The sequence below is a fragment of the Pan troglodytes genome, chromosome 19 (genome assembly GCF_028858775.2).
Source record: "Pan troglodytes isolate AG18354 chromosome 19, NHGRI_mPanTro3-v2.0_pri, whole genome shotgun sequence".
Classification (NCBI taxonomy): Eukaryota; Metazoa; Chordata; class Mammalia; order Primates; family Hominidae; genus Pan; species Pan troglodytes.
In genome coordinates, this window is record NC_072417.2 from 23,531,198 (window position 1) to 23,556,423 (window position 25,226).

General features: G+C 57.1%; 2 protein-coding genes and 1 pseudogene across 3 annotated transcripts; 2 read left to right on the forward strand and 1 right to left on the reverse strand.

Annotated features, from left to right (window-relative positions):
• Positions 1-1,765: 1,765 nt before the first annotated feature.
• On the forward strand, positions 1,766-5,802 carry LOC129137748 (ribosomal protein uL30-like; annotated as a pseudogene).
• Positions 5,803-5,945: 143 nt separating this feature from the next.
• Positions 5,946-16,605, forward strand: FAM171A2 (family with sequence similarity 171 member A2). Its single transcript, XM_016931654.4, has 8 exons — positions 5,946-6,207; positions 9,668-9,895; positions 10,129-10,221; positions 13,231-13,389; positions 13,467-13,646; positions 13,745-13,861; positions 13,978-14,104; positions 14,628-16,605. Exons 1-8 carry the CDS (start codon positions 6,090-6,092, stop codon positions 16,084-16,086), a joined length of 2,481 nt encoding a protein of 826 aa, XP_016787143.1. The 5' UTR covers positions 5,946-6,089; the 3' UTR covers positions 16,087-16,605.
• A 112-nt stretch (positions 16,606-16,717) lies between these two features.
• Positions 16,718-24,718, reverse strand: GRN (granulin precursor). Of its 2 annotated transcripts, none has more exons than XM_016931655.3 (13): positions 24,477-24,718; positions 20,517-20,661; positions 20,268-20,393; positions 20,068-20,152; positions 19,479-19,591; positions 19,242-19,377; positions 19,019-19,128; positions 18,656-18,782; positions 18,359-18,456; positions 18,024-18,269; positions 17,571-17,804; positions 17,248-17,478; positions 16,718-17,158 (listed from the first exon to the last, which is right to left on the reverse strand). In XM_016931655.3, exons 2-13 carry the CDS (start codon positions 20,652-20,654, stop codon positions 17,021-17,023), a joined length of 1,782 nt encoding a protein of 593 aa, XP_016787144.1. In that variant the 5' UTR covers positions 20,655-20,661; positions 24,477-24,718; the 3' UTR covers positions 16,718-17,020. The 2 variants fall into 2 exon arrangements, with proteins under 2 accessions (XP_016787144.1, XP_016787145.1); XM_016931656.3 differs by having other exon boundaries at positions 24,205-24,533.
• Between the last annotated feature and the right edge of the window lie 508 nt (positions 24,719-25,226).

Consider the following 25,226-nt stretch of genomic DNA (forward strand, 5'->3'; position numbering starts at 1 on the left):
GCAGTAGCAAGATTTATTGCAAAGAGCAAAAGAACAAAGCTCTTAGGTGTGGAACGGGACCCCAGCGGGTTACCGATGTTGGCTAGGGCAGCCAGCATTTATTCTCTTATCTGGCCCCACCCACATCCTGCTGAGTGGTAGAGCCTAGTGGCCTGTTTTGACAGGGCGCTGATTGGTGTGTTTACAATCCCTGAGCTAGACACAAAGGTTCTCCTCGTCCCCATCAGGTTAGTTAGATACAGAGTGTAGACACAAAGGTTCTCCAAGGCCCCACCAGCGCAGCTAGATACAGAGTGTCGGTTGGTGCACTCACAAACCCTGAGCTAGACACAGGGTGCTGACTGGTGTGTTTACAAACCTTGAGCTAGATGCAGAGTGCCGATTTGTGTATTTACAATCCCTGAGCTAGACATGAAGGTTCTCCAAGGCCCCACCAGAGCAGCTAGATACAGAGTGTTGATTGGTGCACTCACAAACCCTGAGCTAGACACAGGGTGCTGATTGGTGTGTTTACAAACCTCGAGCTAGATACAGAGTGCCGATTGGTGTATTTACAATCCCTGAGCTAGACATAAAGGTTCTCCAAGGCCCCACCAGACTCAGGAACCCAGCTGGCTTCACCCAGTGGATCCCGCACCGGGGCTGCAGGTGGAGCTACCTGCCAGTCCCGCACCGTGCGCCCGCACTCCTCAGCCCTTGGGTGGTTGATGGGACTGGGCGCCGTGGAGCAGGGGGCGCCGCTCATCCGGGAGGCTCGGGCCGCACAGGAGCCCATGGAGTGGGTGGGAGGCTCACGCATGGCGGGCTGCAGGTCCCGAGCCCTGCCCTGCAGGAAGGCAGCTAAGGCCCGGTGGTGGGCTGGCACTGCTGGGGGACCCAGTATGCCCTCTGCAGCCGCTGGCCCGGGTGCTAAGCCCCTCATTGCCCGGGGCCGGCAGGGCCGGCTGGCTGCTCCGAGTGCGGGGCCCGCCAAGCCCAAGCCCACCCGGAACTCCAGCTGGCCCACAAGCGGCAAGCGCAGCCCGGGTTCCCGCTTGGGCCTCTCCCTCCACACCTCCCTGCAAGCTAAGGGAGCTGGCTCCGGTCTTGGCCAGCCCAGAAAAGGGCTCCCACAGTGCAGCGGTGGGCTGAAGGGCTTCTCAAGTGCCGCCAAAGTGGGAGCCCAGGCAGAGGAGTCGCCGAGAGCGAGCGAGGGCTGTGAGGACTGCCAGCACGGTGTCACCTCTCACTACCACATGCCTGGCACTATTCCAGTGCTGAGATGCAGCAGTGAACAAAGCAACGTCCCTGCCCTCCTGGAACTTACATTCCAAAGGTAAAAAGTAAAGTAAACAAATAAATGTATGGTTAGTAGCAGTCAGTGCTGTGAGTGAAAATAACGGTGATGAGAGAGTGATAGATTGTATGTGGGTGGGCCGGGTACGGTGGCTCACACCTATAATCCCAGCATTTGGGAGGTTGAGACGGGCAGATCACCTCAGGTCAGGAGTTGGAGAACAGCCTGGCCAACATGGAGAAACCCCGTCTCTACTAAAAATACAAAAATTAGCCAGGCACGGTGGTGGGCACCTGTAATCCCAGCTACTCAGGAGGCTGAGGCAGGAGAATCACTTGAACCCATGAGGCGGAGGCTGCAGTGAGCCAGGATCGTGCCACTGCACTCCAGCCTGGCAACAGAGCGACACTCCGTCTCAAAAAAAAAAAAAAAATATATATATATATATATATATATATATTGGATGTTTGGAGGGGTGCTACTAACATTTTAGGTAGGGTGGTCAGGGAAGGCCTCTTTGATGAGATAAGCAGGGAGATGAATGACTGAGCCATGCAGCTACATGAAGATAAAATGTTCTGGAAAGAAAGAGCAGCCAGTGAAAAGGCCCTGAGGTAGGAGCTGGCTTAGTGTGTTCAAAAAAAGCAAGGAGGCCCATGTGGCTGGAGGCAGGTGTGGGTGAGGGTTCAGGAGATGGGGGATGGGGGCAGGAACACCCCGTGGCCATGGGGAGGACTTTGTACTTGACGCCAAGTGTTGGGGGAAGCCATTGATGAACAATACAACAGCAAGAGCTGTTGGTATTTGATTCTACCCAAAGGTGTAAATAGTAAATTCTGAAGAGAATATTTTGACATCCATGCATGGCAAGTTTCGGAACAGGTTTCTATTTGGGTGACTGAATGCATTTAAGAAAAGATTAAGCCGTGATCCTTGAATACCAGCCAAATTGCCTCCCCTTTCTGTCATTGCGATTGGATGGCTCCAGACAACTTATCTTGATCCAGCAAAGCATTTGGCATTTGTCCTTATAGACAAGACATAAATGTGACCTGGATCCTAGGGACTCGGATTTAGACCTGAACAATTCTGATAAAGCTGAAGGAGATCTCTATGAAGCTCCATCCTGGCCCTGGGCTGCCTGGCATTGTTATGAGTCCCTTGAATGGAGGTAGAGGAAGCCATCTTCACCCTACAGATGGCTGCTGGCTGGGAGGGAGCTCCAACACAATGGGTGACTGAAGCAGATTCAAAGCAGCCTTGACAGATTGTAAAGTTGGGTGGAAACCAACAAGATGAAATTCACCAGGGATGAGTGCTAAGTCTTGTGTTGAGGTTCCAAAAAACTGGTTACATAAGAATAGCACTGGGAAATCTGGTGAGATGGAAATTTCTGTTGAAAACAGAGAGAGGCTGGGCGCGGTGGCTCACACCTGTAATCCCAGCCCTTTGGGAGGCCAAGGCAGGTGGATCACGAGGTCAGGAGATCGAGACCGTCCTGACTAACACGGTGAAACCCCGTTTCTATTAAAAATACAAAAAAATTAACCGGGCGTGGTGGCGGGCACCTGTAGTCCCAGCTACTCAGGAAGCTGAGGCAGGAGAATGGCGTGAACCCGGGAGGCGGAGGTTGCAGTGAGCCAAGATCGCAGCCACTGCACTCCAGCCTGGGTGACAGAGCAAGACTCCATCAAAAAAAGAAAGAGAGAGAGAGAAAAGAAGAGAGAGAGAGAAATGAAAAGAAGAAGGGAAGAAGGAAGGGAGAAAGAAAGAAGAGAGACAGATACACTGGCAGTTTTCATTCTGTCCACAAGCTTATAATGATGTCCCCTTAAATCAGAAGACCCAACCAGGAGGGTTGCTGTTCTCTGGGAAATGGGGTCCTTGCCTTAGGTATCCAGTCCCCTCTTGGCCACCATACAGTGAGAAAGAGAAGGTGACAAACCAGAGAGAACCAGGGAAGAGATACCAGTTAAGGATTTGGCCAGGTGGAAACTGATTGATGATGACAACCAGAAATATTGAACTGGAAGGAAAGAGAGCTTGGCTGGGACTAGGGCAAGCCAATAGCTGTCCTCAAATATGGGATTCAATGGCTGAGGACAAAGGAGAGACCCAGTTTATCATTCACAAAGCCAGAACCAAGACCACTGAGAATCACCAACTGGTGGAAGAGAAAGGCTGCTGCCAGCCCTGGAAACACTCCTTAGCCATTAGCACTGCCCAGCAATGGATCATATTACCTGGGCACAGGTGAGTCCCTGCCTCACCCTGGGCCAACAGTAACAGCATTTATTACGCCCCTGCTCCTGTGAGGCTTGTGCTAGACTCTTTTTACATCATTATTTGGCCATTACATCTCATTTAGTCGTTACAGCACCCCTATGAGGTAGAGATTATGACAACTCCCATTTTAAAGGAAGACTGAAGACCAGAAGGCTGAATATCTTGCCAATGGCTTAATAAGAGACTTAGGGCTAGGCACGGTGGCTCACACCTGTAATCCCAGCAATTTGGGAGGCTGAGGCGGGTGGATCACCTCAGGTCACAAGTTCAAGACCAGCCTGGCCAACATGGTGAAACCCCATCTCTACTAAAAATACAAAAACTAGCCGGGCATGGTGATAGGCATCTGTAATTCCAGCTACTCAGGAGGCTGAGGCACAAGAATCTCTTGAACTCAAGAGGCAGAGGTTGCAGTGAGCCGAGATTGCATCATTGCACTCCAGCCTGGGCGACAGCAAAAGACTCTGTCTTAATGATCGGTAGCTGCAACACTAGAAAAATGGTGAGCAAGAGCAAAGAAAAATCCCTTTGGTTCTAGAAAATCTCCTGAAAAAAAGGCTTACCAAGCCCTCAAAGCCACCCAGGCAAAGCAGGCACTTTTGTCAAAGAAAGAGCAGAGGAAAGGAAAAGGGCTCAGGTTTAAGCAACTGGAATCATTCCTACATGATTCCTGATGGCAGAAATGTGACAAAGTGCATCTCAGACAACTAGAAGTGAAACATCATGCCTTGGAATTGCCAGATAAACATTCCTTGGCCTTTGTTGTACACATCGAAGGAATTGATGGCGTGAGTTTACTGGTGCAGAGAACCATTGTAAGACTTTGCCTAAAGAAAATTTTTAGTGGTGTCTTTGTAAAAGTCACCCCCCAGAACCTAAAAATGCTGCGTATGGTGGAACCTTATGTGACCTGGGGATTTCCAAATCTGAAGTCTGTCCAGGAACTCATTTTGAAACATGGACAAGCCAAGGTCAGGAACAAGGAATAAGACCATTCCTCTGACAGACAACACAGTGATTGAGAAGCACCTGGGGAAGTTTGGTGTCGTTTGCTTGGAAGACCTCAGTCATGAAATTGCCTTCCCAGGGAAGCATTTCTAGGAGGTCTCATGGTTGTTACGCCCTTTCTACCTCTCAGTGGCCCGTCATGCTACCAAAAATACAGTGGGCTTCCTCAAGGAGATGGGCACACCTGGCTATCAGGGTGAACGCATCAGTCAGCTCATCCGCCAGCTGAACTAGACCCAGGTGCCAAACTTTAGTAAATTTTTATTAATGAAGTGGAAGCATGGGTAGTAGAAGCATGTGTTTTTGTTTTTTTGGGAATTTTTATCGAGTATCTTCAGAGAAGATTATTTCCAGCTTTATCTTCAAAAACTGGAAAGGAAGGGTCAAAGAAAAGACAGAAGCTCACGCCTGTAATCCCAGCACTTTGGGAGGCCGAGGCGGGTAGATCACTTGAGATCAGGAGTTTGAGACCAGCCTGGCCAACATAGTGAAACGCTGTCTCTACTAAAAATACAAAAATTAGCCGGGCATGGTGGCGTGCACCTGTAGTCCCAGCTACTTGGGAGGCTGAGGCAGGAGAATCACTTGAACCCGGGAGGCAGAGGTTGCAGTGAGCCAAGATCACGCCACTGCACTCCAGCCTGGGCAACAGAGCAAGACTCTCTCTCAAAAAAAAAAAAAAAAGGAGAAGAAACAGTAGCTTATGTTCATGGCAAGCACCTCTAATCACAGTCCAGTTCCAAGGAAAAATTCCAGCGTTTTAGTTTAATGTTGGTAAGTGAGTAACTCTAGCATTTGTACAAGGCTCCCTAAGACTCCTGCACCAGTTGGCCAAGCCCAGGGACATAATTGAATTTGGAGATTCTTGGGGCCTTGTTTTGAAAAAGACTTGAAATAGGAAGAAAGGCCCAAAAATAAATGTTCACTTGTCTCTGAAAAAAAAAAATCTGTCTCAAAAAAAAAAAAAAAGACTTAGGGGGGTCTAGGGGGTCTTCCCTGCTATCACCCCAGCACTGCCTAGGTGTTCTACCGGGAGAAGGGGGCCATCGAGCAGGGAGTTCTTACACTTTTCTGAGACTTTCATGACCGTACCCCTTGAGAGTGTTGTAGGCAATAGCCACTCCCCACCTACACACACACAAATTTCGCACCAAATTTTGGGGACTCTCGAAACCCAAGAACCCGGGTGATGGGACCCTAATCCCGACACTCTTTTGCAGCCCAGAGTCTGGGAGCGCAGAGCGAGGGGGCTGCGGGGTGGGCTGAAGGTGGGCAGTACTGGGGGGTGGCGGGCGGAGCGGGGCCGGGAGGGGGCGGTGCCGGAGGGCCAGCGGTGTGGCGCGCCACCTGCAGGGGGCGCTTGCGGCGGCTCCGGTCGGAGACAATCGCGCTGAGCGGGCGCCTCAGCGGGAGCGGGAGCCGGAGCTGCGAGGCGCGGCGCAGAGCTGGGGCTGCGCGGGGCCGGGCGAGCGGGACCAGGCGGGAGCCATGGACCGCTAGGGCCCGGCCTAGCCCCGCGATGCCGCCGGCGAGTGGCCCCAGCGTCCTCGCGCGGCTGTTGCCGCTGCTGGGGCTGCTGCTCGGCAGCGCCTCCCGGGCTCCCGGCAAGTCGCCGCCGGAGCCACCCAGCCCGCAGGGTGAGTCTCAGCCGGGAGGGGCCGCGATCGCGGGCCTGCGCCCCCTGATCAGGCTCCCGCCCGTCAGCCCCCTCTTCGCGGCGTTCGTGAATTGAGTGGTATTCTGTTCCCTGGATTCGGGTTGGGGGAGCTAAGCGATCTGGGGTCGGCGCTTCTGGGGGAAAGTGGAGGCGGGGAGAGGGAGGCCGTCCGGGGCGGGGGTCTTGGGGAGACACAATGGGTAGTGCGAGGGTCCCCAGGATCTGCGCCGCCGCCCTCTCCCTATTTGTTTTTCTCCCTCCTGGTCCGCGAGGCGCTGCTGCCTGAGCCATTGTCTACCGAAGACACCCGCCCAGGGGCGGGCTGGGGCGGGCGCCTGCTCCGCAGCCCCCTGCGGGTTCCTCGCTCCCGACCCCGGCTGGGTGGGGGCGCCGGCATCCGCTGCCACCCTAGGCCGGGACCGGAGGCTGGGAGCCTGGAGCTGGGTTTGAAGGGGGGAGGGGAGAAGGGGGAGTGGGTGAGGCTGTGGGCGGGATTGACTGCTCTAATGGGGTTCTTTGCCCTGGAGCCTGACAGCTCCCAGCCAGCCCCCCTGGTTTAGAATTTGGGGTGCACCAAATAAATGCTTGTGAGCCTATGATGGAGGACGAGCCGCAGTTGTGGGCCTCTAAGAAAAGGTGGTACATTGTGATTCCCAGCTGAGGGAGCATGGCAGGCTTGTGGTCATGGAGCCATGCTGAGCTAGCTGGCTGTGGGCAGTGCCGGCTGGGAGGGCAGGTGCCTGGGTCCCCCCCCCGTTCAGCAGGCCTCCTGGCATTCCTGTCCCCTGCCCGCCCCCATATCACCCCCTCCTCATCTCACATCTTCGCAGTGCAGGAGACCCTTCCCAGCGACTCACCGGGCGCAGGTGGGTGTGTGAGGTGGGGGTGGGGCCGGCTCCTGCAGCAGGAAAGGGTGGGGGAGCAAGACCCTGACAACACATCCCACAGGCAGGCCTGGACGCTTGGGGGCCTCCGCCCACTCCAGTCCTGAGTCCACCTCCCGGGTCCTGCTCTCCCTCTCCTGCCTGTGGGCCCCATCCCTGCCTGAAGCAGTATTCACTCCTCACCCCCCACACTAAGGAGCTGGCAGGAAAAGCAGAGTGGGGGGGTCTGGATGAGGGAAGTGGGGTCCGGATGAAGGGAGGGGGTCGGATTTCCTCCTGGACTGAGGCAGGCCTAGAGCCGGGAGAGGGGGATACTATATGGAATGTCAGGCTTCGAGGTAGGGTTCACCCTCTGCCTCAGTCTCCCCCAGCTCTCTCGGGGAGGAGATGAGGCTTTTCTTAGTAGGAAGAAGCCCTAGTTTCTTAGGACGCCCCTCCCCTCAAGTCCCTGCACCTCAGGGGAAGGGGCCCAGGGAATTGGCTGGAATAGAGCCAGGATTGGGGGTTCTCTGGGGCAGCTGGCAGGGAGCCCAAGTTGAGGGAAAGGGGGAAGGGAATCTGCTAGGCACCTGCCCCCTCCCTTCTCCCCCACCCGCAAGGTTGGCACAGATCCTTACCAGCCCACCCCAGTTTTGTTTCCCCAGCCCCCTCCCTCTTCTGAAACTCTGACTCTTGAACCCAAGGCATTCCCTCAAATGACCATATCTCAGACTCGGGGTCCCTCTCCCCAGCTGCTCTATCCAGCTGTTCCTAAGGCCGGGATGGAGGTGGGAGTAGCCAGGACCTTCTAGCTTCTCTGAATTCCTAATGGGTGTTGGCAGGGGGATGGATGAGGACCTTGCGCATGTCCTCCTAGGCTCTACCCTCCCCCCACCCCATGCCACTTAACCTCTCTGAGCCATAATTTGTTCATTTGTAAGACATGGAAGGATAGTGCCTACATCATCAAATTGAAGTAAGAATTAAATCACATCAAATGTGCAAAAAAACAGTAGAGGGGTGCCAGCTTCCTGGAGGAGCAGAGAGCGAGAGTGAGTGGAGTGTGCACCCACCCTGCAGGGTTGGGCTCTGGCCTGGGAGGGGAGGTGGGCTCAGGGGAACAGCTGGATGGGATGCCTAGGGCAGGCGTGGCACTGGCTCCGGATTGGGAGCCTGAGCTAAGACACCTGTCACTGCTGAGTGTCAGGCTCCACTCTAAGGCCTTCCCTCTCCTCGAAGTCTCCACAGCACCCTGACCTCCCCAGGCCCTGCTGCTCTCAGCTCCAGACTCTTCCTTCCATACCTAACCCCCACTAGATTTGCATCTAGCACTCAGCCCACTTCCCACCTGTCTCCTGGGCCCCCCACTGAGGTGTCCATACATGCATGACACACCTTGTTAGCAGGAAGGTAGGGGCAAAGTGTGTTCTTGAGGGAGGGGCTGTGCTTATGGGAAGGGGTGCCCTGGATCAGAGAGACTGCCTGGAGAATCCATGGGAACAACTCAAGGCTTGGTTCCTTCACATCACGCCATCTGAGGGCAGGACGCCTGCCTGATGGCCTGGCCAGATTCTCCACGAGCTGTGGGCAGAGGCATCCCTGGAAAGCAAAAGACTTGGGCTTCCCTCCCCAGCCCCCTCCACAATAGTTCTCTTGGGCCTGGGTTGCTCCCCACTAGATCTCCTTCCCCTTACCAGGGCCTCAGCTCCCTGCCTGATCTCCTGGGAGGAATGAGGGCGTTGCCATGGTGACTGACTGTAGCTGACCAGCTGGGAGGGGGCAGGCGGTTCATGTGAGGGGGAGGAGGCAGGAGTAATTTGTTTGGGCATGGGGTTGGGGTGAGTCCCTAAATCTGAAGGGAAACAGGCTTGTGCAAAGGATTCTGGGAAAAGGATGAATGATGGGAATGACCAGTTTCCTAGTGTCCCCTGTCAATTTTTTCCCAAGACCCCAAACTCTGCCCTAGCCTCCATCCTCCCTTTCAAACTGCTGAATCTTGACCCTTCTCCTCTCCGCCTGCGGACCCAGCTTTACTTAGCCTTTCTCAGCCCTCCTGTCCTTCTCCTCTCCCCAGGCCCGGGGTTAAGAATGTCGCTTCTAGAGGCAGACTGCCAGGTCTGGATCCCAGATCTCCACTTAGCTGTAGTCCAAGTATCTAAACTCTCTAAGCCTCAGTTTCCTTATCTGTAAAATGGACTAAGAGCATATATTATCAAATCCAATACACCACTGACTGTAAGATGCACCATGATTTCAGGTACCAGTAAGAAAGGAAGAAATGCTGCCAGTTATAACGATGGCATCATCAATCATAGGCATAGCCTGAGTTTAGAATTGTGAAAATGTGACACAGCGCATGTGTTAGACGATGAAATACAGGAATAGTCCCACCTCCTGCATGGGCTGATAGGAGGTTTCAGTGAGTGCTCTGTGAATGCTGGGTCTTAAATCATGCCTCCTCTAGCCTCAGCCCAAAAGACTCTCCCAAACACAGCTCCTTCCTCTGATCTTGGGGCTCCCCCCAGTTCTCTTTCCCCCTCCCTCGTCCTCACTCCCTTCGCCCCATCTTGCCCACAGAGATCCTGATCAAGGTGCAGGTGTATGTGAGCGGGGAGCTGGTGCCCCTGGCCCGGGCCTCAGTGGATGTGTTTGGGAACCGGACTCTGCTGGCAGCTGGCACCACAGACTCAGAGGGTGTGGCCACCCTGCCCCTCAGTTATCGCTTGGGCACCTGGGTGCTGGTCACTGCTGCCCGCCCTGGCTTCCTCACCAACTCTGTGCCCTGGCGTGTTGACAAGCTGCCCTGTGAGTGCAGGGGCAGGTGGAGGGGGGGGACAGCAGCTGACCCTCCATCAGCCCCTTCCCAAAATAGTCTCCTTGGGGGTGGAGGGGGAGGCTTTCCAGCAGCTGCTGCCTGGGCTGGGGTACACAGAGGGGGCTGAGGGAGGGTGAAGCCTCTGGGACTCAGATGGAGGGGGTGCCTGGCTGGGGGGTAGGGGGTGGGTTTTCCTGGAGCTGACCGGCCATCCCTCCCGCAGTGTATGCGTCTGTCAGCCTCTACCTGCTCCCTGAGCGGCCGGCCACGCTCATCCTCTATGAGGACCTGGTGCACATTCTCCTAGGCTCTCCCGGTAAGGCTCCCCCTCACCCACGCCAACTCTTCTTCCTTCCCCTGACCTAGGTGTAGAGACCTCCACTGTCCTATATTAGCTGGGTGTCCTTGGGCAAGTCACTTCACCTCTCTGAGCCATAATTTGCTCATTTATAAGACGTGGAAGGTTAGTGCCTACATCATCAAATTGGAGTAAGAAATCACAAAGTGAAAAAACACAGTACAGAAGGTGTTCAATAAATGTTTACAGTTATCGGGGCTTCTCGTGGTTTCTATTCTCCATCTATTCCTACCTTCCCTGCCACCTTTATCTTCAATGGGTCTACACAGATTTGTTGTGCACCTGCTGGATGCGCAGGTGCACAGGAAGTGCAAGGCCCAGAGCAAGCCTGCAGCTCCTGGTCTACCCCCAGGCTTTTGGTCTCGCTCAGCTAGTACTTACTTCAACTCCTAGGCTGTGCCAGGCATTGTGGCTGGTGCTGGGAACCATGGTGAGGAAGAAGACCCGCTCTTTGCCTTTGGACGTTCACAGACAAGTAGGAAGACAGATCATTGCAAGCCCTGAAATAGTTCCAGAGCAGGCAGGGCAGTGGAGTGGAGGGCAGCTGCTTTCAGTGCTGAGACGGCCCTAACCTGCAAGGGGACCTGGCTGGGTGAGAGCTTGTCGAACGGAGCAGTCAGCCCTCGACTCAGGAGTGAAAGGGAAGCAGAGGCATCTCCACTGGAGAGGAAGGCCAGGGGGAGACATCAGGTGGAGGGTAGTAGAGGACAGTGAGGGTTTGGGGGCTCCATTCCACTTAGAGGGCCATGGTGGGTTTCGGAGTTTGAGGAACCCCATCCCAGTTTGTAGTCTCAGCTTGAGCCCTTGTCATGGAGCTAGTTTTTGTTGTTGTTGTTCTTGGTTTTTTTTTTTTTTTTTTGAGATGGAGTCTTGCTCTGTTGCCCAGGCTGAAGTGGTATAACCTCGGCTCACTGCAACCTTTGCTTTCTGGGTTCAAGGGATTCTCCTGCCTTAGTCTCCTGAGTAGCTGGGATTACAGGCACCCATCACCACGCCAGACTAATTTTTGTATTTTTAGTAGAGACGGTTTTGCCATGTTGGCCAGGCTAGTCTCGAACTCCTGACCTCAGGTGATCCACCTGCCTCTGCCTCTCAAAGTGCTGGGATTACAGGCGTGAGTCATTTCACCCGGCCTCACCAAGCTGCTCTTGTTTGCTCACCTTCGTCACTCTGATCCCAAGCTTCTAAGTGCCCCTGCAGGTTTCTAAAATACCAGTGGACCCTTTGTGGCCCCCTAGCTTGAAGCCCCTGCATGGCACCTACTGCTTTCAGTACCAAGCCCAGGTGCCATCTCAGAGCTGACTGCACCCTCCAGAGCCCGGGCCGCCCTCTGCCCCACGCCTCTGGGCCTTTCTCATGTCAGGCCTCCTGGATGTCCTTTCCCTCTTTCTTTCCTGGCTGAGTCTTCCACATCCTCCAAGACTCCACAGGGCCTCCCCTGAGCTGAGTGAGACCAGCTCCCCTAGTCCTCTGCATCCCTCTATTTGGATAGCAAGGCAGGAGGAATGGCATGGCAGAGGATGGGCCTGGAGCCCGATGGCCTGGGCTTCTATCCGGGCTCAAGGATTGTGACCTCGTGCAAGTTACTGAACCCCTGTGCCTCCATTTCTGCACCTCTAAAATGAGGTTGATAATAAAGACACCTAGCTCAGGGGCTATTTTCCTAATTGCAGGGGTTAATATAGGTAACCTGCTTAGAACAGTGCCCAGCATAGCTTAAAGATTAATAAATGTTAGCTGTGACCATATTGTATTGGAATTGTTTGTATGTCTGTCCCCTCCACCCCAACACACACACACACACACACACACACACACACACACACGACCTAAACTGTCTAATGCAGTAGCCACTAGCTACATATTAAATTGAAGTAAATTAAATTAAAAATTCATTAATTTTTTTTTTTGAGATGGATTCTCACTCTGTTGCCCAGGCTGGAGTACAATGGCATGATCTTGGCTCACTGCAACCTCTGCTGCCTGGGTTCAAGCGATTCTCCTGCCTCAGCCTCCCGAGTAGCTGGGATTACAGGCGCCTGCCACCGCACCTGGCTAATTTTTGTAGTTTTAGTAGAGACGGGGTTTCACCATCTTGGCCAGGCTGGTCTTGAACTCCTGACCTCATGATCCACCTGCCTTGGAATCCCAAAGTGCTGGGATTACAGGCGTGAGCCACTGCGCTCGGCCTTTTTTTTTTTTTCTTTTGAGATGGAGTTTCGCTCTTGATGCCCAGAAAGGAGTGCAATGGCACAATCTCAGCTCACCGCAACCTCCCCCTCCCAGTTTCAAGCGATTCTCCTGCCTCAGCCTCACGAGCAGCTGGGATTACAGGCATGCACCACCACGCCCAGCTAATTTTGTATTTTTAAGAGAGTCAGGGTTTCTCCATGTTGGTCAGGCTGGTCTCCAACTCCTGACCTCAGGTGATCCACCCACCTTGGCTTCCCAAAGTGCTGGGATTACAGGCATGAGACACTGCACCCACCTAGAAAAAAATCATTACATTTTTAAAAATTAAAAATCCAGTTCCTCAGTCACACTAGCCACATTTCAAATGCTTAACAGCCACGTGTGTCCAGTGGGTACCATAATGGGCAGCACACCTAGAAAACATTCCCATCACAGCAGATGTTCATCTTTGGGCCCCCAATGTCTAACCTGGTGCCTGCCACATAGTAGACAATACTGTTTGAGGATCTGGATCGCAACATTTTATAGGTTCTATACGGAAACTTTCTACTAAAGCAAGTAAATTGCTGAGGGTCACACAGAGATTTCAGGTCCATGTCCCTTCCAGGTTAACATTCCATGACTGCCCAGCTTTCTCCCCAAGGCATCACCCTCCCTGGCCTTCCAAAGTGGCCTGACCTCATGTCCCCTTTTTCCTTAGATAATGGGTTTCTGCTCTGGTCCCTGGGGATCCCTGTCCGTGGTCAGGCCACTGCAGCCCCTCTTTCCCTCCAGGTGCCCGCTCCCAGCCCTTGGTGCAGTTCCAGCGCCGGGCTGCCCGCCTGCCTGTCAGCTCCACCTACAGCCAGCTCTGGGCGTCACTCACGCCTGCCAGCACCCAGCAGGAAATGCGGGCTTTCCCTGCCTTCCTGGGCACTGAGGCCTCCAGCTCAGGTAGGCTGGGTGCCCAGCATGGATGGGGTCTCCCCAGGCTCAGGATCAGCCCTCAGCCCTGTACCCTCTTCCCTCAGGCAATGGCTCCTGGCTGGAGCTGATGCCCCTGACTGCTGTGAGCGTGCACCTGCTGACAGGTAATGGGACAGAGGTGCCGCTCTCAGGCCCCATTCACCTGTCCCTGCCCATGCCCTCCGAGACTCGTGCCCTCACCGTGGGCACCAGCATTCCAGCCTGGAGATTTGACCCCAAGAGTGGTAAGTGCCTCAGGGGGCTGCAGGTGCTTGAGTTGAGAGAAGAAAGTGGGACTTGAGTGGGAGCGACTCAAGTGTGACAAAACCCCTGCCTCTCCCAGGGCTGTGGGTGCGCAATGGCACTGGTGTAATCCGGAAGGAAGGCCGGCAGCTCTACTGGACCTTCGTCTCCCCCCAGCTGGGGTACTGGGTGGCCGCCATGGCCTCCCCCACGGCTGGTAAGAGTAGTGGGGCAGTGGGCGTAGAGGCCGCGGAGGAGGGGAGCTGGGAGAGCAGACTTCTGAAAGGTAGGAAGGGTGTCTACACCTGAACGCTAAGCCCTCGCCTGGCACAGGGCTGGTCACCATCACGTCGGGCATTCAGGACATCGGCACCTACCACACCATCTTCTTGCTCACCATCCTGGCAGCCCTGGCCCTGCTGGTGCTTATCCTGCTGTGTCTGCTCATCTACTACTGTCGGTGAGCACCGGGCTTCCCTCACCCTCCCCTGCACTTGTACCGGGCCCTGGGGCCCCAAAGATGCATAAAATCCACTTCTGGTCCTCAAGGGGCAGACAGGAAAAGACTTCCTGCAAACATGCTAAGACCTGAAGGGCTGGTGCTGGTGGTTGAAGACAGCGGGGAGGTGGGAGGGGAGGCAGGGCTTAAGGACTTGCAGTCCGGCCCCTCCAGAGAGATCTGCCACTGCCCCTACCAGCCCAGCTCTCTCTCCCAGAGGACTCCAGGCCGGAAACACCCATAGACAGCTTAGATGCTCATCCCTGGTTCTCGCAGCACATCCTACATGCAGAGGAGTGCAGAGTTGACCCTGAGGGGACCGCCAAACGGACACGGCGGCTCCCCGCCATCTCTCCTTAGCGCCCCAGGCATTCTCCCCACCTCTTCCACTATACTCGTCTCTTGTCTTGCATCTAAGGGGGTTCGGGGCCTACTGTGGCCCTCACCCTTTCCTGAGCGGCCCCTTCTGCTCCCTCCCTTCCAGGAGGCGCTGCCTGAAGCCGAGGCAACAGCACCGCAAGCTGCAGCTCTCGGGGCCCTCTGACGGTAACAAACGAGACCAGGCCACCTCGATGTCCCAGCTCCACCTCATCTGTGGGGGACCCCTGGAACCCGCCCCGTCGGGGGACCCCGAGGCTCCGCCTCCAGGCCCCCTCCACTCGGCCTTCTCCAGCTCCCGGGACTTGGCCTCCTCCCGGGATGACTTCTTCCGCACCAAGCCGCGCTCTGCCAGCCGCCCGGCCGCCGAGCCTTCGGGTGCCCGCGGGGGCGAGAGCGCCGGGCTCAAGGGCGCTCGCTCGGCCGAGGGCCCCGGCGGGCTGGAGCCCGGCCTAGAGGAGTACCGGCGCGGGCCCTCGGGGGCTGCGGCCTTCCTGCACGAGCCGCCCTCGCCGCCGCCGCCCTTCGACCACTACCTGGGCCACAAGGGGGCGGCCGAGGGCAAGACCCCCGACTTCCTGCTGTCACAGTCGGTGGACCAGCTGGCGCGACCGCCGTCGCTGGGCCAGGCGGGGCAGCTCATCTTCTGCGGCTCCATCGACCACCTCAAGGACAACGTCTACCGCAACGTCATGCCCACCCTGGTGATCCCCGCGCACTACGTGCGCCTCGGCGGCGAGGCGGGCGCCGCCGGCGTGGGCGACGAGCCGGCCCCGCCGGAGGGCACGGCACCCGGCCCGGCGCGCGCTTTTCCCCAGCCCGACCCCCAGCGCCCGCAGATGCAGGGCCACTCGGGCCCGGGGGGCGAGGGCGGCGGGGGCGGCGGCGAGGGCTGGGGGGCCGGGCGCGCGGCGCCCGTCAGTGGCTCAGTCACCATCCCTGTGCTATTCAACGAGTCCACCATGGCGCAGCTCAACGGGGAGCTGCAGGCCCTGACCGAGAAGAAGCTGCTGGAACTGGGCGTGAAGCCGCACCCGCGCGCCTGGTTCGTGTCCCTCGACGGGCGCTCCAACTCGCAAGTGCGCCACTCTTACATCGACCTGCAGGCGGGCGGCGGGGCACGCAGCACCGACGCCAGCCTGGACTCGGGCGTAGATGTCCACGAGGCGCGGCCCGCGCGCCGCCGGCCCGCGAGGGAGGAGCGGGAGCGCGCCCCGCCTGCCGCGCCGCCGCCGCCGCCCGCGCCCCCGCGCCTGGCGCTCAGCGAGGACACGGAGCCCAGCAGCAGCGAGAGCCGCACGGGCCTCTGCTCTCCGGAGGACAACTCGCTGACGCCGCTGCTGGACGAGGTGGCGGCGCCCGAGGGCCGGGCGGCCACGGTACCCCGGGGGCGGGGCCGCAGCCGCGGGGACAGCTCCCGCAGCAGCGCCAGCGAGCTGCGGCGCGACTCGCTCACCAGCCCGGAGGACGAGCTGGGGGCGGAGGTGGGCGACGAGGCGGGAGACAAGAAGAGCCCGTGGCAGCGGCGGGAGGAGCGGCCGCTGATGGTGTTCAACGTCAAGTAGCGCCCGCGCAGGGCCTGGCACCGCCCCTCCCGCGCGGGCCCGCACCCAGGGTGCGCGCCCCGGGGGCCTGCGGGGGCCCTCGCGCGTAGCTCCCAGCCCCAGGCCGGAGAGGGGCCCAGGGGCCTTGGAGCTGTTCCGTGGTTGGTGCTGGGTCGTGTCTTGCAAGGGACCCTGTGTCTGCCTCCAAGCCGGGGAGGAGGGGGGGGTCCAGACCCCCACGGGGAGGTGCCGGGGAGGAGGGCTGGGGGGAAGCAGTGCCTGTGTAGACGTGGCTGTACATAGAAAGCTCTATTGTGGGAAAGCAGGAGGGGTGACCCAGCCTCAGCTGCTAGTGTGAGGGCTGGGAAGGGAGGGGGCGTTCTTTGTGGACCCCTGGGAGGGGAGGGGGTGCTGCTTGCTGACTAGCCCATCTCTGGGCTACGATGTCACAGGGCTGGTGGCTGGGACAGCTCTGGGGACTAGGGGGTAATGTGATACAGCCGATGTGGGCAGCAGAAAATATAAAACTGGTGAGGTTAAGGCTGTGTATGTCTTTCTGTGGGGTAGGGGAGGGGAGTGTTGGCAGTGGACGTGAACCCCTGTTCTGGGGCCCTGGGGAGGGCAGGCAGGGCGGCAAATCAGACACTGTTAAGAAAGTGTACAAACTTTATTGAAACGCACACGCGCACACACACAAACACCCCTGTGGATAGGGAAAAGCACCTGGCCACAGGGTCCACAGAAACGGGGAGGGGATGGCAGCTTGTAATGTGGCTTTGCCACAACCCCCTTCTGACAGGGAAGGCCTTAGATTGAGGCCCCACCTCCCATGGTGATGGGGAGCTCAGAATGGGGTCCAGGGAGAATTTGGTTAGGGAGAGGTGCTAGGGAGGCCTGAGCAGAGGGCACCCTCCGAGTGGGGTCCCGAGGGCTGCAGAGTCTTCAGTACTGTCCCTCACAGCAGCTGTCTCAAGGCTGGGTCCCTCAAAGGGGCGTCCCAGCGCGGGGCCTCCCTGCGCAAACACTTGGTACCCCTGGCTGCGCAGCGGAAGCCAGCAGGACAGCAGTGGCGCCGATCAGCACAACAGACGCCCTGGATGGTCAGAGGGGGGCGAGAGGGTTGGACGAGGTGGGACCTGGTCCCTGGCCATACCCAGCCCCAGGATGGGGGTTGGCACTGACCTGGCGGTAGGGACAGCAGGCCCAGCCCTGTCGGTTGTCTCGGCAGCAGGTCTGGTTATCATGGCAGAAGTGTCCTTCCCCACACTCCACGTCCTTCACACCCACGTGAGGGCTACGGGCCAGGAAGGTGGCAGGCTGGGCAGAGACCACTTCCTTCTCGCAGGATCGAGCCTTCACGTTGCAGGTGTAGCCAGCCGGGCAGCAGTGCTGGCGATCCTCGCAGCACACAGCCTGGCGGGGAAGGGAGCACAGAATGGCATTATGTTCCTGTCCCCTCACTGGGCTTAGCTCCCCTATCCAGGGGCAGGCAAGGAGGCACTCACATGGGGCAACTGGCAGCAGGCCCAGCTCCCACCCAGGCTCGGGCAGCAGGTCTGCCCCACCGGGCAGCTGGTGTGCTGGTCACAGCCGATGTCTCTGGGGTGGGATAAGGAAGCCCGGCGGGCAGGCATCTTCTCCAGTCCAGCCACGATCTCGCTTCCCCGCTGACACTGCCCCTCAGCTACACACGTGTAGCCCTGGGGGCAGCAGTGCTGGTGGTCCGAGCAGCAGACAGCCTGGGGGGTGGGCAGGAAAGGGCATTGTAGGTAGCCACTATGTGGGGCGCAGTGCCGAGCCCCTACCTACTCCAGCCCGCCTCTCCTGCTTACAGCACCTCCAGCTGGGGACGAATCTGACAGAGCTGGGTATCACCTATGGGCTATGCGGAGGGCAGAAAGCAATAGGAGCTTGGCCACCCACCTGCCCAGGCCAAGATGCTGTCCCGTCCCATATACCTCTGGGATTGGACAGCAGCCCCACTCCCCAGACATGAGTTGGCAGCAGGTATCGGAGGAGGGACAGCTGCTGACATTATCACAGGGGACATCTCTCTTCAAGGCTTGTGGGTCTGGCAGGCTGAGGTGAGCTGGGGCCTTCTCCATCCAGGGCACCTGGTGGGGCCCCTGTTCACAGGTACCCTTCTGCGTGTCACACGTAAACCCCGCGGGACAGCAGTGTATGTGGTCCTCACAGCACACAGCCTAGGGCAGATGGAGAAGGGCAGGTGGGCACTGGGGCCCAGCTGCCTGCCACACTGTGCTCAGCCCACCCACCCACCACCCCTGGGTACCTGGGTAAAAGGGCAGCAGCCCCAGGCCCCTGACTGTAGACGGCAGCAGGTATAGCCATCTGGGCAGCTCACCTCCATGTCACATTTCACATCCCCCACTGTGAGGGAGGCAGAGAGGACAGGTCAGAAGTGGCACTGGGGACCCTCAGGGGTATCAACCCTTGGCCGGCTCCACAGCTGGAACCAGGTGTTGAAGATGGAGGGTACCGCTTACACCACCTTGCAGTGATCCTAAGGCCAGGCCTAAAAGGGAGGAAAGGGGGCCCCACCCCTGTATCTGCGCCCTGCCTCTGGTACCTGTGTGCGCAGGCAGCTTAGTGAGGAGGTCCGTGGTAGCGTTCTCCTTGGAGAGGCACTTACTCTGGACCAGGTCACACACAGTGTCTTGGGGGCAGCAGTGCAGGTGATCGGAGCAGCAGGTGGCCTGAGTGGGGACAGGGGTGGGTCTTTGTCACTTCCAGGCTCAGTAGCACACAGGGAGCAGCCAGGCTGATGGTTGGCACTGCCCCAATCCCCCACTAGGGGGTGGCATGAACCCTGCATCAGCCAGGCTCCCAGCAAGCAGCCAGCCAGCCCCATGCCACAGAGCCCCTGTAAGGTGCATGTCAGGGCCAGGTGGCTGGGGGCACACAGCCAAGCTGGCTCCAGCCCCTCACTCACGTTGGGCATTGGGCAGCAGCCATACTTCCCACTGGGCAGCTCACAGCAGGTAGAACCATCAGGGCACTGGGACCGTGCGTCCGGACACATGACCGAGCTGGACAAGGCCACTGGAAGAGGAGCAAACGTGAGGGGCAGCCAGGATGGAGGGAACTTTTTCCTACACTTGGAGTCAATGAGGCCCCGCCCCAGCCCCTGGCCTGATGCTCTCCCACCTCCTCACCTGCCCTGTTAGTCCTCTGGGCAGGGAGCTTCTTTGCCAGGGGGTGGGTGCCCGTGGGTGTGATGCAGCGGGTGTGAACCAGGTCGCAGAAGGCACCGTGTGGACAGCAGTGCACCCTGTCTTCACAGCAGGAAGCCTGAGAAAAAATGGTCCTGACTCCGTCTTCACCCCCTGCCCCTGGCCCCCAACTCTGCCCCCACTTCCCTCCATATACCCCCATCTCCCCCAGATTTGTACCTGGGGCATGGGGCAGCACCCCCAGGAGCCATCGACCATAACACAGCACGTGGAGAAGTCCGGGCATTCGAACTGACTATCAGGGCACTGGATGGCACCCACGGAGTTGTTACCTGTGGACAAGATGACCCAGGATACTACCAGCCCACTCAGGGAAGGTGACTCCCCCATCACACAAGGAGCTGGTGGCACCAGGGCCTGCAAGCCCAGCTACTGGGGTTTGAGGGTGACACTAAGGCTCAGTGATCTCCTAGGCAGGCCTAACTCACCCTCCTCACAATCCAGTCCCTCCCTCAGCAAGATGGCATGGGGAAGGGGCACCCACTGACCATGGGTTGGTATTAGACCGGCCCAGCTCGACCTCTCCCCACCCCCACAATGCCTGGACCTGGAGTCTTGCACTTTCTCCTGCACCCTCCTATCCCCAGTGCTGCCCCTCTGTCCACAGCAGGGCTGTTGCTTAGTACAGATGCCACATGAATGAGGGCACAAGGGCAGGAATCAGGGCTGCCCCCGCCAGCTGGGCTCCTGGGTTCCAGACTCCACATGCTGCCCGTCTGCCTGCCCTGCACCCACACCCCAGCTGCACCTGATCTTTGGAAGCAGGATCGCCCGTCTGCACTGCAGTGGAAGCCCCGTGGGCAGCAGTGATGGCCATCCCCGCATGCCACGGCCTGTGGAACACAGAGAAGCCTGCATTGGCAGGGCCCTTTTATCTGCAGGTGGTAGAGTGCAGGAAAAGCATAAATGCAGACCTAAGCCCCTCCATTGGGCTGATGGCACGCTCACCTCTGGGAAGGGGCAGCAACTGGAAGTCCCTGAGACGGTAAAGATGCAGGAGTGGCCGGCAGAGCAGTGGGCATCAACCTGGCAGGGGCCACCCAGATGCCTGCTCAGTGTTGTGGGCCATTTGTCCTGGAAAGACAGGGGAAATGATAAACCACAGACTTGTGCCTGGCGTCCTCCTCTGGCCAATCCAAGATGACCCTTTGGGAAAACCCAGGCTGCCAGCTCTTGCCTAGGCTGAGGGGCACTCACCAGAAGGGGACTGCAGCAGCTGTAGCTGGCTCCTCCGGGGTCCAGGCAGCAGGCCACAGGGCAGAACTGACCATCTGGGCACCGCGTTCCAGCCACCAGCCCTGCTGTTAAGGCCACCCAGCTCACCAGGGTCCACATGGTCTGCCTGCAAAGTACCAAGGAACGTCTGGCAACTGCTTAAGTCCACGCCACCCTTGATTCTAGGGTCACTCAGTACCCTAGCCCCAGGCCAAGGTCCTGGCCCAGGACTGCCTGAGCCTTCTCAACACCTCCCTGTCCAGCAGGCAGAAATCTGCAGGGGCTGAGAGTCAGCTTCCTACAGCGCCCCGTGTGTGACACTTGCCCCAGCACGTGCGGACCTGTAAGCATGAATGCTGACATGCGTATATGTGTGGGTCTGAGTCCCCAGCACATGGCCTAACGCCTGGGCCTCACTGGGCAGGCTTATGAGAGTCAGGAAGACATGATTTTTGTGGGTCTGATCTGTGCAGATGTGGGCCACCTCTGGGGTGAGGGGAAGGCATCAGTAGCCATGGGAGAGGACAGGGCTAGGGTACAGGGAGGGAGTCCCCCCAGGAAAAGCCAGGGTTCCCCTCCAGATGCCTCCTCGCCTGACACTATGTTCATACCTGCACCCTGCTAAGGCCTTGCGGGAAGCGGCCACATGATGACATGGGAAACCACAGGGGTGAGAAAGTTGTGAAAAAGGAAATATGGTGGCCAGTGGAGTCTGGGCTGCCTTCCCCAGAGGTCACCATCTGCCCATGAATGTCCCCTCCTCACCCAGGGAAGGGGACACAGAAGCTGGGTCAGCCTTTGAGACACCTGTGTTCTGAGGGTCCCCCACACCACCAGGGCCCTCTGAGATTCCTCAAGCATGCTAAACCCTGCCCTTGCCTCTCCATCTATTCTGGAAGTGAAACTCAGCCACATGTGGAGAGAGACCACGTGTGCCCACTGGGCTGCCCATCTGAGTCACCAGGAGGAACTGAGCCTTGAGTCTCTGTGGGGAGCAGCCTCTCACTTCCTAAACAACTCTTCTCCCAGGCTCAGCTAGCCCAGCTAGTTCAGTGGGGTGGCCAGAGAGGTAACTCATAATGAAGAAGCAAAAACAGTAATGTCTGTTGAGCCTCTTGGGAGCCAGTTACAAGACTCTCCATTATTTTATTTCTTGGCAACAACCATCCAAAGTAGTAATTAATACCTTTACTTTTATTTTATTTTTAGAGATGAGGTATTACCATGTTGCCCAGGCTGGACTCAGACTCCTGGGATCAAGCAATCCTCCAACCTTGGCCTCCTACTAAGTAGCTGGGACTGTGGGAGTGTGCCACCACGTCTGCTCACCACTTTTTTTTTTTTTTTGAGACAGTCTTGCTCTGTTGCCCATGCTAGAGTTCAGTGGCACGATCTCAGCTCACTGCAACCTCTGCCTCCCAAGTTCAAGCAAGTAGCTGGGACTACAGGCGCTCGCCACCACGCCTGGCTAATTTTTGTATTTTTAGCAGAGAGGGGGTTTCACCATATTGGTCAGGCTGGTCTTGAACTCCTGACCTCAGCTGATCCACCCGCCTCAGCCTCCCTAAGTGCTGGGATTACAGGCTTGAACCACCACACCCGGCCACACCTTTACTTTTAAAGGAGGAAACTGAAGCTTAGAGATGTTAAGTACAGTCAGCCCTCCATATCCAACCAGGGATCAAAATATATTGGGCGCGGTGGCTAACGCCTGTAATCCCAGCACTTTGGGAGGCCCAGGTGGGCGGATCCCAAGGTCAGGAGTTCAAGACCAGCCTGACCAACGTGGTAAAACCCCATCTCTATTAAAAATACAAAAATTAGCCATGCGTGGTAGCGCACACCTGCAATCCCAGCTACTCAAGAGGCTGAGGCAGGAGAATCGCTTGAGCCCGGGAGGTGGAGGTTGCAGTGAGCAGAGATCGCGCCACCATACTCCAGCCTGGGTGACAGAGTGAGACTGAGATTCTGTCTCAAAAAACAAAACAAAAAAAAACCCCTGAAAATTTACATCGTTGCTGAGGTATACAATGTAGTTAGGCTTAGGATGGGTGCATCTATACTGAACATCTACAGATTGTTCTTTCTTATTATTCCCTAAACAATTCAGGATCACAACTATTTACATGGCATTTCTTTTTCTTTTTCTCTTTTTTTTTGAGATGGAGTCTTGCTCTGTCACCCAGGCTGTAGTACAGTGGCACGATCTCAGCTTACTGCGAACTCCGCCTCCCAGGTTCAAGCAATTCTCCTGCCTCAGCCTCCCAAGTAGGTGGGATTATAGGTGTGCGCTGCCACACCTGGCTAATTTTTGTATTTTTAGTAGAGATGGGGGTTTCACCATGTTGGTCAGGCTGGTCTCAAACTCCAGACCTCAGGTGATCCACCTGCCACGGCCTCCCAAAGTGGTGGGATTACAGGCATGAGCCACCACGCCCAGCCGACATGTCATTTCCATTGTATTAGGTATAAGTAATCTAGAAATGATTTAAAGTATGTATAGGTTATATGCAAATATTACACCATTTTATATCAGGGGCTTGAGCACCCACAGATTTTGGGGTCCTGGAACCAGTTCCGTGAAGATACCAAGGGACACCTATAACATGTCACACATCAGGTCATGGTGACGTCAGGCTTTGATGGCCCCAGAGCGTATTGGACCTGGGTTCATATCACTAGTGGCACGATGGGCAGTGCCTGGGAATGGTGCAACAGGTACAACAGAAACAGGGTACAGGGACTGCCTGGAAATCGCACTTGGGTCCTAATCCTAGAATTGCCAACTGTGAGGGCCTGAGAAGTTGCTCTCTGTCTGTGCCTCAGTTACCCCACGAGTCTAGGTGTGGATACCACTGCGGGGGGAGGGGCAGGAAATCTCACCCACCCAGTCACTCACATCCTCTCTGCTCCACCTGGCTTTCCTCAAGTGCCCCTCCCCTAACTCAGCATCCCCAAGAGGCCACCTCCTGGACAGATAAGGATGAAGTTCACTGGTCCTGGACAGTGGACCCTCTCCTCAGCCCCACAGCTCCCAGGCAAAGCACCTGCAGCTGGCACCGCCTGCTTCCTGGGTGTTCTCAGCAGGCTGTCCGCTGCCATGGCTTGCGGGGAAGGGGAGTCTGTCTGCACAGGAGTGTTCGGCTCCCTGGTGAGTTACCTGTGCATGTGGCCCCTCCTGTTTACCCTCAATTGAGGGAGTATAGTGTATGCTTCTACTGAATACACGCACACGCATACAGAAACAGGGATGAGGAGGCGAGTCGCAGTCTCTCATGCCACCCTACACCGCCAAAACAGCCAGAGGGGACAGCAGCCTCTTCAAGACCCTAGCTCCGTTATCTTCCACTAGGTGGCACCCCCCAACTCCGAGTGCCAAGGGGAGAGGAAATTCCCAAAAGGGGAGCCAACCTAGCTGCAAATGAGCAGGAAAAAGTGGCTGGGAGAGGCGGAAGCTAGCTCGTCCCACCCGCAACAAGAGGAAGTAAGGAGGAGCCAGACCAGGTTCAGTCACCACTCCCAAGTCCCTACTACCTTCGAGAAGCCAAGGTCTCAGGTCTCGTTCCCAGGCCCTCGGAGCTCCCAGCCCAGGGTCGCGCGCCCCTCCGGCTCCAGGCCGCCGCGGGAACCACCCACCACCACCAGGAGAGGGGAAGAAGCCAGCACCTACCGACAGGGGTGGAGCTGGGTCAAGAATGGTGTGGTCCCTGCTTTGGGGGAATGCTGGGGAGGTAGAAAGCCCCTTCTAACGGGGCGTCACTGCAATTACTGCTTCCTCTTTCCCATAAAACTCCCCCTAGTGTATCAGAACCCCCAAGGAGTTTCAGTAAGCGGTTCTTCTGTTGTCTCCGGCTGAGACTCCAGGGGAACCTCAAGCTCACATGGCCCTGGCCGGGCCCCTGGGCAGGAGCAGGCGAGAGGTCTGCGCGGCCGCTCTCCTACCTGCGTCCGACTCCGCGGTCCTTGGGCAGCAGCAACCGGGTAGCGCTCAGACTACAGACCCCAGCGCGATGACCCGCCTACCTCAGTTTCCATTGGCCAGGGATCAGGGCTACCCGCTCCCATTGGCTACTTATCAATATAGAGGTGGGGCCAGCCTGGAATGCTGTGTTTCTTTTCTACTCAAATCACTCTCCTCCCTGCTTCCTCTCGCCCCACACCCCATTTCTAGGGATCATGTGATTGGAGAATCATGTGACGTCGGGACAGCCTCAGCAGGGCAGCTGGTGCTCGTCGCCTTCCTTAACCCATCCTGCAGGCGCCTGGGGGAGTTTGCTAGAGATGATAGCGCGTGTCTGGGGCATTGACAGTGCGAGGGAGTGTTATGAATTGGGAATATTTGTGCTCCCCTTTCTATCATTTTGTTTGTTTGTTTGTTCTGAGACGGAGTCTCACTCTGTCGCCAGGCTGGAGTGCAGTGGCACGATCTCGGCTCACTGCAACCTCTGCCTCCCGGGTTCAAGCGATTCTCCTGCCTCAGCCTCCCGAGTAGCTGGGACTACAGACGCGCACCACCACGTCCAGCTAATTTTTGTATTTTTAGTAGAGACGGGGTTTCACCATGTTGGCCAGGATGGTCTCGATTTCTTGACCTCGTGATCCGCCCACCTCGGCCTCCCAAAGTGCTAAGATTACAGGCATGAGCCACCGCGCCCGGACTTGTGTGTTTGTTTTAGAGACAGGGTCTCGCTC

Coding starts and splice junctions, on each gene's coding strand:
- FAM171A2 (XM_016931654.4), top strand. CDS start 6,090: ATGCCGCCGGCGAGTGGCCCCAGCGTCCTCGCGCGGCTGTTGCCGCTG. Junction 13,647..13,744: donor GAGATTTGACCCCAAGAGTG/GTAAGTGCCTCA, acceptor TGCCTCTCCCAG/GGCTGTGGGTGCGCAATGGC. Junction 13,862..13,977: donor CATGGCCTCCCCCACGGCTG/GTAAGAGTAGTG, acceptor CGCCTGGCACAG/GGCTGGTCACCATCACGTCG.
- GRN (XM_016931655.3), bottom strand. CDS start 20,654: ATGTGGACCCTGGTGAGCTGGGTGGCCTTAACAGCAGGGCTGGTGGCT. Junction 20,394..20,516: donor GCTGCTGCAGTCCCCTTCTG/GTGAGTGCCCCT, acceptor CTGTCTTTCCAG/GACAAATGGCCCACAACACT. Junction 19,592..20,067: donor ATCCTGCTTCCAAAGATCAG/GTGCAGCTGGGG, acceptor TCTTGTCCACAG/GTAACAACTCCGTGGGTGCC.